The sequence below is a fragment of the Xyrauchen texanus genome, chromosome 27, assembly GCF_025860055.1.
Source record: "Xyrauchen texanus isolate HMW12.3.18 chromosome 27, RBS_HiC_50CHRs, whole genome shotgun sequence".
Taxonomy (NCBI): Eukaryota; Metazoa; Chordata; class Actinopteri; order Cypriniformes; family Catostomidae; genus Xyrauchen; species Xyrauchen texanus.
Genome location: NC_068302.1, coordinates 17,034,788 through 17,047,625, shown reverse-complemented (window position 1 = coordinate 17,047,625; position 12,838 = coordinate 17,034,788). Strand labels below are relative to the sequence as shown.

At 39.0% G+C, this 12,838-nt stretch overlaps 1 protein-coding gene across 1 annotated transcript in view; it reads left to right on the top strand.

Moving 5' to 3' along the window:
- The first annotated feature begins 3,626 nt into the window (after positions 1-3,626).
- rimbp2b (RIMS binding protein 2b) overlaps positions 3,627-12,838 on the top strand; it is a 211,516-nt gene continuing 202,304 nt past the window's right edge. Inside the window, exons 1-2 of the mRNA XM_052094964.1 lie at positions 3,627-3,705; positions 4,467-4,598. Of these exons, the coding sequence (XP_051950924.1) occupies positions 3,703-3,705; positions 4,467-4,598 (135 nt within the window). The 5' untranslated portion in view covers positions 3,627-3,702. The remainder of the gene's footprint in view (positions 3,706-4,466; positions 4,599-12,838) is intronic.

Below are 12,838 nucleotides of genomic sequence, written 5' to 3'. Positions count from 1 at the left end.
GCAGTCATTGAGATGGAGTCCAACTCCAAACAGAGAAAAGAGATGCTCTGACCCGGGAGGAGCTTGCTCTTTTCCCAGTTGACCCGAAGCCCTAGCCGGCTGAAGTGCGAGAGTACCAGGTCTCTGTGCGCACACAACACATCCTGAGAGTGAGCTAGGATTATCCAGTCATCGAAATAGTTGAGGATGCGATTGCCCACTTCCATTAACGGGGCAAGGGCTGCCTCTGCAATTTCCGTGAAGACGCGAGGAGACAGACAGTCCGAAAGGGAAGACCTTGTACTGGTACGCCCAACCTTCGAACGCAAACCTCTGGAAGGGTCTGTGCTGAGGTAGAATCGAGAAGTGAAAGTACATGTCCTTGAGGTCTACCGGCGTAACCAATCTTGATGCCAGACTCTCGCTGGAATGCGTGTTTGCGTCAGCATCTTGAACCGTAGTCTGTGTAAGGCCCGGTTCAGTACCTGCAGGTACAAGATTGCCCGCAACCCACTGTCTTCGGTGCAATGAAGTAGGGTCTGTAAAACCCGTTCTTCATGTTGGCTAAAGGGACAGGCTTTCCGCGCGCAAGGTGGCGGCGTTCTTGTCCTTCATCGAGGTGAAGTGGATGCCGCTGAACCTGGGTAGGTGTCTGGAGAATTGAATTGCATAGCCGAGTCGGACGGTCCGGGCCAACCATCGCGACTGTTGGAGAGCGCAAGCCACGCATCCAAGCTCTGATGCGTGGGCAGCGCCCAGGCATGAAAGACAGCGATCGTGGCTGCCTGAAGGCGAGAGATAAAGACCATACCCAGGAATAACACACAAATGGAAAGGCATCTTTAAAAAGACACATCTTTAAAAAGACGTTCCATTGTGTGCCGCTCTTTTAGAATATACACTTTTAGTTTTGAATATATTCTGGTTTCTGCCGAAGCACCCAGGGGGAACTCCGCTGTTATGCGCCATAAGGATCCAGATCCAGGGGTGAATGGAATGGAAGCTGTGGGAATTCAGCTGTGTGAACATCAACCGCTCGGCTCCGAAGAGAAAATCTGAATGAGCGGTAAGCACACCAGCTCCTTTTTACCCATATGTCCAGAGGAGTGGCATGCAAATACCACTCGCCAATTCCCACTGGCATTTTATCAAAGATCAGAGGTATCTCCGGCTCCCAAGTGTGACCCCATGTGTCACTTCATCGACACAACGTCGAGTGAGTGACCGATAGGGAACTTAACTCAATTGCTATTTAAATGTTGTTGTTTCTATTTAATAATTTTAATTGAATGGACTCAAATTTAGGTCATACAATAACACAGTTTAAATAAAGAAGATTATAACTGATTCCAGGTCATTTGTTAAATAAACTTATTTCACCACAGAAATGCAGAGACAACTGTACTTCATTTGCACATGCAAGGAAAACTGAGATAGAGTTAACAAGGTCTAATTTGACCAAAGGGGACACGGATGACTCGAATGGTGACATCACACAAAACAACTATTTGCAACAAAACAACAAATTATACTGTAAAAGAGCTAAAACATCTTTGAATTCTTAATAACAACTATTTAAATGACTATAAATCTTCACTTTCATATACTTCTTTTTGTTTTTGGCTATTCGTATTCTTTGTGCATATCGCTACCTACTGTGCAGGGAGGAGAATTCATAGCTAGAATTCACACCTATTATATCACTTCTGAAGACATGGATTGAACCACTGTGGATTACTATAATGCTGCCTTTATGTGCTTATTGGACCTTCGAAGTTCTGGCCACCATTCACTTGTAATGTAAGGACCTACAGAGCTGAAATATTCTTCTAAAAAGCTTAATTTGTATAAGAACGAAAGTTATACACATCTTGGATGGCATGAGGGGGAGTACATAATGAGAGAATTAAAATTTTTGGGTGAACTATCCCATGAAATGCTGTTCATTACTTAGAAAGACCAAGAAATAGTAATGCCCATTTATAGCCAGATTTACCATAAACATTCTAGATACTGTCCCTGTAATTCATTGCTTTAACTGTGTATTGATATGCATAGTCACTACATAATGAAATCTGATTTAAGGCCTTGTGTGCCATGACACATTCAGGACATCCTAGCTCCTCTATTGAGTTGTGAGTGGGCAGAGGCACAGACGTTATGTAACAAAAATGTTCCTACCTCAGAGAGTTAGTGAGCATCCATACACACACACATACACAGACACATGAGGACAGTGAGAAATAAATTAAATCTCACCTGACTTGGTTAGGGTGAGTGAATAAAGAGAGACAGTGAGTGATGAAACAGCCAGTGCTCATCTCCCCATCTGTGTGTGTCATTGGTTAGCTGAGCAGTAGCTACTGGAAACCACAGGCAAGGACAACTAGGAAAAAGTGAGTTTATGCATATATGCATGAATGAACATTGTCACTTCTTACATTTTGAAAAGATTATCAAGATTATATATTAAGTGTATCTAACAGATAATGAATTACTCTTTTTGTTTGTTTGCTATTTTGCATGCAATTAATTGCATATATTTAATGTGATTTTAAAGGGATAGCTCACCCAAAAAAGAAAACGATGTCATTATTTACATACCCCCATGTTGTTTGAAACCCTTATGAATTTCTTTTGAAGAATTAAAATTGTAAGAATGTTGTCGCTACCTTTTTTTATATGCAATGAAAGTCAATGGGGACTGAGGCTGTCAGTTGGAACTACATGAAGGTGAGCAAATGATGACAGAATTCCCATTTTTGGGTGAATCATCCCTTTAATTCTTAAGCTCTAAATGACTGGTATTTTGTCTAGTAGCCACTTTTAAGAGGCATCTGAAAGAATACAATCAAAAATTAGCAGCTGAGTGTTGTATTTTCAGTATTTGTAATACTGAGCAAACATTCACTTGGTAGGGGGAGGGCTTAAATATTATGAACTGAATAAAATGAACTTGGATTAAAATCATCCACTTGAATTATTAGGGAACACTTGTGTTGGACTGTATCATGTGATTGCATAAACAAAACAAGCTTCACTTTCAACCTCTTGTTTTCCATCTCAAGCTAGCATTGCACAGAATTACAGTCAGTCAGGTCTACTTTGTAATGTGGCATGTAGTGAAGTTAATATTTCCTGGAAGTAATAGGACAGTTGTAGGGTTCATACAGAATGTGTGTAATTGATTTGTGGAGGGCAGCAGGGTTTTCTGTAATCTTTGAGAGAAGGGATTGTTCTACATTGTTTGCCTCAGGCAGCATCCTGTTTCCAGTGGACTGCTATAGAGTAACTCTATTCACAGCCTTTGCCCTGTTCCAGGCAAGCCATGTGGCCTCTCAGCACTACTACACTCCACATCTGTTCAGCTGTTATCTTTCTCCACTATCATTTGTTCAAACTCAATTAAGATGCAACATTATCAGAGGAGATCATTGCTACTCTCTGGGAGGGCATCTCTCTTTCCTGTCCCTCCTTAAGTCAGTTTTTTGTACAGTAACAATATAATCCAGCATCTGTTGTTATGTAACTCAAGCGAAGTACAGATATTAATAATCCCACGTGGCCTGTGGCATGCAGGCTCTGTGACATCAGCGCCAGCCTCTGTGAAGAAGGACTAAAGCTCTGTGGGTAAACACGCTTAAGAGCTGGACATGGAGAGGTTTGCTGGAGTTCATAGAGAGCAGGGCTGCCAATGTGTAGATTATTCTTAGATTATGGGACATGGTATGTACTGCTTCTGCTTCACAGATGTGTGGATTAAGATTTAAATTATTACTAGATTGCAGGCTTTGGATTTTATTGAATATATTGCACTTCTGTATTGTATACTTCTAAGTGGTGGTGTCATGTACAGTATGAGGATGTAGTGTACACAAATCTCTGCAGATAGCTGTTGTGCACTGGAAAAAAATATTTTCTTAATGTCTTGTTTTTGTCTTGATTTACAGTGAAAATGCCTAAAAGTCATTTTTAGAGAATATATCTTAAATTAAGTTTCCATGTTTTATTTATGTTTTATTATTATCATTATTATTATTATTTTCTTCTTTATTGTATCTTGTTTTAAGGATGTTTTGAAAAGTTATCTTGTTTTTAAGGATTTTCACTCAAGAACAAGACAAAAATACTTTTTTTGCAGTAAGCATTTGTGGATTTCTTATGTTTGTTGCTTACATTGTTAGGGATTATTGAAGAGTGTTATATATTATGTATTCATAAATGTGCTCATAAGAATGGTTTCTGCTATGTTTGCTGCTGTCCGTGCAGTGGACAATTTGAAGTTGGTCGTATGACATGGCTGAGAGCTTCTGTTTGTTTAATTGTACAGGGGTCTGTGCATGATGTCAGATGTATAGGGGGGAATATATGCATGATGTACAAAGTGTATCCTGTATTTATGTGTGCACACATTTTTGTGTGTGTTCTGCATGTTTATGTATGTTTTTGTACAGTATGTAAGTGACATGTGACTGTCTGTCCTGCAGGAGATGATGGGGGCTGAAAGGCAGCATGAGGTGGAGGTTCTCAAACAGTCCCAAAGGGAATTGCAGTGGGTCCAAAACCAGCTGTCAATCATCTCTAATAGAACTAATGGACCTGGCAGGACCAAGGATAAGGTGAGTCTGTCAGATAATCAAAAGCCCAACAACACATGAGTAAATCTCCTGAAAATAAAAGAAAACTAACTAACAATCCAACTAACTAACTAAACAAACAAACAAATATATAAATAAATCAAAGCCTATTTTCAGGACCATTCCGAAGATTTCCTTTTTTTTTTTTTTTTTTTTTACATTTTGCATTTTGACATTCTTTTATTCATATACACTCACCTAAAGGATTATTAGGAACACCATACTAACACTGTGTTTGACCCCCTTTCGCCTTCAGAACTGCCTTAATTCTACGTGGCATTGATTCAACAAGGTGCTGAAAGCATTCTTTAGAAATGTTGGCCCATATTGATAGGATAGCATCTTGCAGTTGATGGAGATTTGTGGGATGCACATCCAGGGCACGAAGCTCCCGTTCCACCACATCCCAAAGATGCTCTATTGGGTTGAGATCTGGTGACTGTGGGGGCCATTTTAGTACAGTGAACTCATTGTCATGTTCAAGAAACCAATTTGAAATGATTCAAGCTTTGTGACATGGTGCATTATCCTGCTGGAAGTAGCCATCAGAGGATGGGTACATGGTGGCCATAAAGGGATGGACATGGTCAAAAACAATGCTCAGGTAGGCCGTGGCATTTAAACGATGCCCAGTTGGCACTAAGGGGCCTAAAGTGTGCCAAGAAAACATCCCCCACATCACCACCACCAGCCTGCACAGTGGTAACAAGGCATGATGGATCCATGTTCTCATTCTGTTTACGCCAAATTCTGACTCTACCATCTGAATGTCTCAACAGAAATCGAGACTAATCAGACCAGGCAACATTTTTCCAGTCTTCAACTGTCCAATTTTGGTGAGCTCTTGCAAATTGTAGCCTCTTTTTCCTATTTGTAGTGGAGATGAGTGGTACCAGGTGGGGTCTTCTGCTGTTGTAGCCCATCCGCCTCAAGGTTGTGCGTGTTGTGGCTTCACAAATGCTTTGCTGCATACCTCGGTTGTAACGAGTGGTTATTTCAGTCAAAGTTGCTCTTCTATCAGCTTGAATCAGTCGGCCCATTCTCCTCTGACCTCTAGCATCAACAAGGCATTTTCGCCCACAGGACTGCCGCATACTGGATGTTTTTCCTTTTCACACCATTCTTTGTAAACCCTAGAAATGGTTGTGCGTGAAAATCCCAGTAACTGAGCAGATTGTGAAATACTCAGACCGGCCCGTCTGGCACAAACAACCATGCCACGCTCAAAATTACTTAAATCACCTTTCTTTCCCATTCTGACATTCAGTTTGGAGTTCAGGAGATTGTCTTGACCAGGACCACACCCCTAAATGCATTGAAGCAACTGCCATGTGATTGGTTGATTAGATAATTGCATTAATGAGAAATTTAACTGGTGTTCCTAATAATCCTTTAGGTGAGTGTATAGGAATCCGGGTTTAATAGGCTGCAAGTTAAACTCAATCTACAGCACTTGTCTGTTACCACAAAACATCAGTTTGACTGGCCTCTTTTTTTATTTTATTTTAGGAAAGCAAAAATTAGGGTTAGAGTAAGACACTTTAAATGGAAGTAAACAGTGCCAATGTTTCATTCATTTGTTAAAGCACTTAAATTATTACATAATTCACTTGTATTATTTGACCTGTGAAGTGGTCTAAATCTGTTGGAGTTACATTTCAAAGTGGATGAACTAGTTATGTCAAAGACGTTCGTATTCCTTTAGGTGGATTCAGTACTTCAACCTGGTGCCAGTAAATACGAAGCAGACTCTATTAGCTTCTATTAGATCAGTGGTTCCCAAACTTTTTTAACCCTCATGTTGTGTTCCGGTCATTTTGACCCAAAGAGGATTTTCTTTTGCTTGAAAATGCTAGTTAATTTTATCCAATTTGATCAAAACTTACTGACTTTGCTCACACAGGGGGGTTTCACCTTGTTACACTTTTGTTCCTGGTCAAATATGACCATCCATCCATCCATCCATCGTCAACCGCTTATCCTGTGTGCAGGGTCGCGGGGGGCTGGAGCCTATCCCAGCTAACATTGGGCGAAAGGCGGGGGACACCCTGGACAGGTCGCCAGTGTCAAATATGACCAGCATATTAAAATTGCTTATAAATCTGTCATTATGCTATATTATCAACAAATATTGGATTAGATATTTTTGCCATCTTGTTTTCTTTCAATTAGCACAGGTTTTGAAATTTATTTTTGGAACATGCACACACAAACACACACATGCTCACGTACACGCATAAACCCTTTTGAGTATTATGTACATGCTTTCTTTCTCACAGAGATGAACTTTATTCTACCCTGAACTGCTTCCAACATCCATTCATCCATCCAATATTACCACACACACACACACACACACACACACACACACACACACACACACACACACATTCGCACGCACAGACAAACACCCACATGCTCACGTATATGCACAGACTCTTTGAGTATTACATGATTTCTAACATGTTTGTGTTCACAAATGTGCATGTGTGCTTGCAAACATAAAGGCCTCGGATCTCTGCACGTGCACATGCACACACACACACACAGGCTCACGTACATGCACAACCTCTTTGAGTATTACATTCATGTTGGTCTACCTATCATAATGAGGACTTTCATTAGACATAATTATTTTTATACTGTACAAACTATATATTCTATCCCCTAAACCTAACACAACCCCTAAACCTAACCCTCACAAAAACCTTTCTGCATTTTTACATTTTCAGTAAAACAACTTTTAATATGTTTTAAGCTATTTAAATAATGGGGACTCTAGAAATGTCCTCATAAATCACATTTATAGCATAATACCCTTGTAATTACCTGTTTAGTAACCTAAAAAATTGTCCTTGTAAACCACATAAACATGCCTACACTCACACACACACACATGAACACACACACATGAACACACACATTCTCAGGTACATGCACAAACTCTTTTGAGTGTTACATGCTTTCTTTTTCACAGATATGAACTTTATCCTACCCTGAACTGCATCCAATATCCATTCATCCATCCAACATTACCACACACACACACACACACACACACACACACACACACACACACACACACACACTAGAACTGTCTTTGTCCCACAGCGATACCTCTCCAATAGAATCAATCTTTTATTTTGAAAGGCTTTTATTTTTAAATGCTTTCATTTTCTGAAAATTTCATTTGTGATGTTCCCTGTCAGATCTGACCATTTTGACAAAGAAAACTGGCCTAAGCCTATTTTTTCATTAACACTCTCATATAAAGAACAGTTCATGGAACAAAAATACCAACACTGTTCATGTTTCTGTTATATTTTCTAATCAACAACAAACCAAATCAACGAACACCTGGTGGTTTTGTGTCCTCATGCACATGATAATAGCTTTTTGCATGTGCTTTGCAAATGTGTGCTCTGCATTTGAAACACACAATGCTAGTGACCCCTCACTGTGGGGCAAAAACAGTTCTGGTGTGTTTTAGTGCACGTGTGTGTATGTGCTCTTGCACAGGTCCGAGGCCTTTATGTTTGTAAACACGCTTGCACATTTGTGAACATGAACATGATGAACATGCTCTTGAACACTCACATTTTTGTATCTCCCCCATTCATTTTCAATGGCTGGTCATTTTGGACTGGGAACACCACAAGTCTGTCTGTACCATTTTGTACAAAATAAGAGCATTTCAAAACGAACTTCCTGGTTAAACATTAAAGCACACAAGTGTGATAAATAGTACAGAATGTTTTCGTATTTTATTTAATATTGCCGCCCTGCGATGGACTGGCGACCTGTCCAGGGTGTCCCCCGCCTTTCGCCCAATGTTAGCTGGGATAGGCTCCAGCCCCTGCGACCCTGTACACAGGATAAGCGGTTGACGATGGATGGATGGATGGATTTAATATTGCCAAAATGATCCACAAATAATGCTTTTTTCTGTTAAGAATGGAGGTGCATAAGATCAGGTCAATGAGGCCAAAGATCAATAAGCTCCAAAAAGAAATAAAACATTTTTGCTAATTGAAAGAAAACAAGTCAACAAAAGGATTTAATCCAATATTTGGTGATAATAAAGCATAACAAGATATTTATAAGCAATTTTTAATAAACGGTCATTTTTGACCTGGAACACCAAATTAGGTAAAACATTTAAACACAGCTCAAGGGTTAACCCCTTTATAGTGTTTTGTTTTTCATGGCACCCCAACCACTGAATAATACATAAATAAACAAAAATCTGTGTGATTGAAAACAATCTTTTATTTAAAATATTTTATATTTATGTACATATTAACAAATTAAATTATGTTTTTCTCCTAAACATTGCTTTAAGTGTTTTTAAAGTACTTATTGAAGAACTGTAATAAAATAGAGAACAGAGTCAGAGCCTGTTTGAAGGGAGAGCCTACAATGTTAGCATAAAAAATAGCATAACGCAGCGGTCCCATAGACATTCTATGGGTGGGTGGAGAGGAAACAAGAGGCAGTTCTTTTTGAATGGATGTGTATGGAGGAAATGCTTCGGGACGCTGAATAAACTGCTTTTGTGAGGAAACAGTGCATCACAAAATGAATTGACCACCTGTCTGCCAATCTTCAACATGTTTTACTAAACAATCCTTTTGGAGTAAACTGTGTGTGTACTATGATAAAACAGTTATTATATAAGTTATGTCATGGATGATTTTGCAACAGGTATGTGACAGTTTACGGCTCTCCCCATTCATTTGTATGGTATCCACAAACGGTGACTTACTGTCTCTTCTTGATAAAACAGTTATTATATAAGTTATGTCATGGATGATTTTGCAAGAGTTTGACAATAAAGCAGACTTGTCATTAAAATTTATTGGGCTTAAAGGTGCATTCAGTCATTTTCTCGTAAAGACATGAATTGTAATTTTTCAATCTATGATCAATCATGATCACTCACATTAATATGAAGCTAGTCATAACAGTTTAATTTATAAAATTGGTTTTATTCTATGGAGAGTGTCCGCACATGGGGGCTGCCATATTTGAATTACATGACCAGCCGAATACTACTTGCTTAATCTCAGTAACTGTCCTGTTATTCTGACTGTGAATACTACATTTCTACAATAGCATCTGAAACTAAAAACTATTGATTTTAAATGATGCTACATCCAAGCCACTAGGTGTCAGTGTAAGTCCAAGATAACACAAAGACAAAAGTTACTGAGAACACCTTATCAAGCCATTGATAAGAAGGACTTTTTCTCTTTTTTTTGTCAATATTGCTGTTTGATTAATATTAACGATAGGCCTATAACAGCTACAGCAGGACTATTAGGCTGCATTTACACTCTCATAATGCATTAAAGGCTGTGTTTACATTCATCTAGCGTCAAGAGAGGCAATTTGACGAAGAAGCGCTTTAACATTTTTGCGCACACAGCTGCATTCTCCACGAGAAATGAGCGCACTAGAGCACGCAAAGACATAAGCATGTGAGCAAAAGCTGGTACTTTTAAGAGGTGGCCATAAAAATTTTAAACTGAGCAGAAATTTCACAGTACCCCTGGCCAGCACCCAGTTTGGGAACCATTGTATTAGACTGTTTCTGGCTGTTTTTCATCGTCGGACATCATGAAAGTATGCAGACTACAGGGAGAAGACAACTTTGGCCACGTACACAATTAATTTAAATAAGATACGGTTCACCTTTTAGAGTTTATTCATGTTCTGTACACACACAGTTCGGTAATTTACGGGAGCAACAACCACATTCTACAACTGAATTAACTCCTTTTTATTCATCTTCTAATTTAGGACAACGGACTCGCAACCTACAAATCCACTCCGTGTAAACAAGGCAGTTATGTCAATTCTCTTCTTGGCATCTTTGTGTAGACATCACACGAAAATTATCAGGATTACAGGGCTTACTGGTGTTATGTAATCATGACAATAATAAATTTTTTGGATATTACTTTAAACAGACAAGGTTATAAAGCGATTTAACACACTACAGTCATGATAACATACATCATATTTATTTTCTATGGCTTTACATTTGAAACAGTGCGTATTCTACTGTTTTGTGGGCTGGCCCCATTTACTTTGCCAAGTACCTTACTAAACATAAAATCTTTGCATAAAAAAAAATTCACAAAAGACATTTCTTTATTTTCTTTTGAATTTGAGGTGAAATATGACCAGGACAAGTTCTTGACAAGTTTTGTGACATTTAACCACATACTGTATGTTTGTGATTTCACGTATTTGTGGCAGAGTATTTGGAAAATAGATGATATATGTATAAAATACTCCAAAGTTTAATTTTTTTAGGCCTACATGTTTTAATTCTAAAAAAAAAAAAACATTGGAGTATAATAGGGTTGCAATGTTTTAACTCTTAGCACAGTTGTGGACATGAGTAACCACAAAGCTATACTGTTAGTATTATTGGATTAGCCTGTGTCCTGACCATATTTTGGTTTTATAAGGTCTTGTCCTTCTCCTTGATCCACACCAATTGCTCTCTTCCTCTTTCACCCTTCTCAACCCCCTTTTTAACTGCACCCCATTCTCCACCCCATCTGTTCTTTCAAGCATTCACTTCTCCCTGAATGTCCTGCTGAGACAACATGGTGTGTTCCATTCAGAAGTGATCAATTCCAATTAAAGACTTTACCATCCAGCTTTGGAGGGCTGAAAGGTGTGCGGCTCAAAAATAAAGCTCTGTTTGGAGTGACTTTACTGCGGGACAATTATGATTGTTCTCCTCTTGAAGTGCCCTCCGAAAGCATAATTTACGCCATTTGGTGAGGGTTACTCACAGTTGAACATGTGATTGATGCCTTTGTGGCAGAGCCACTCAGTCTTCTTCAATCCCTTATTAAACAAAGATTGTATTGATCCTTCAATTTAACCTACAGTGCTTGTGAACAAACACCTTTTCTAGTTCAGGCTCAAAGAGGATGAAAATTGCTCACCTATACTCATGGGCAAATAACATTGATTTGACAAGAATGTTATAGAGATGTTAATGAGTCCTAGAATATAGAGCCTGGTTATATTTAGGTCCACAAACAATCTGCTCCAACACAACTCTGCAGAAGTATTATACAAAGGCAAAAATTACAGGTCTAGACCATGATCTAACCCTTGACATATGAGTTTGGCTCAACTACACTCAAAATCAAAACTACAATGAAAACTTTCTGAAGCCATTTTTCTCAGTTTCAATGCTGGAGTAGTAACTGTGTTTTGGCTTTGTCAGCATACAGACCACCAGAGGATTCCAATGCATGTCATTCACAAAGTTTTACACATCCTCCATGCATGTTTGTTCATTAAATAATTTGGTTAATCTGTTAGTGCTTCCTGTTACCAATAAGAGTAGTCTCTAGGGATATCCCGATAATGATACTGGTATCAGATTCAGGTCCAAAACTGTGCTCATGTACATCGTAAAAATGCGAGACGGGAACTGGCTGAGCAGTCAACGAAACTTTAATTACATAACTCAATTTACACATAAAATAAAACACACAGTGCGGCCATGTGAGTCTCTCTCTCTCTCTCTGGCACTGGCATCCCCGGCTCCTCTTAATCCCTCTCCCAGCGGGCATCCATCTTTATGGCCAGGCCATGCCCTCCTCCTCATCACAAAATGCTTTTTGGACATAGTTTTAATGCAATTAACCATAGTGTTACTACAGTAATATTGTGTAAATATAGTATGTAAAGATTGGTGTAAGGAGTCTGTGGGACTCTAAATTAACAAAATAAACACACTGCAGTGATACAGGATGTTGTATTTAATGAGGAGTGCACACATCATCTGACACTGTTTGCACTTAGTGCAAAGAAGATGCTTTTTGTTGCTATACACTTAGTTCAAATAGTTGCTGCCAAAAAAGTAATAAATAAATAGCATTGGGACAAACCTTGTAGTCTCCTTTCAGTTTAACACATTTAACCATGTTAAAATTAATTCTATAAAATTAATACAGAAATTGCGAAAATACAGATTTGTCAGCACTTAATGTCCAGATCTGTCCTTTAGTGAGGGGAATCTGTGTAGGTTTATATGCTGTTACAGGTTATGCAATACTATTTTTCCCATGGGGCAGCTGAAGGGTCTCTTGGGAAAGAATCAGGGAGAAAGGGACAGAACGAGGAGTGAGAGACAACCCACATAATAACTGCCATGGTTGCCAGGCAGCAGTGTTACCAGCATCCAA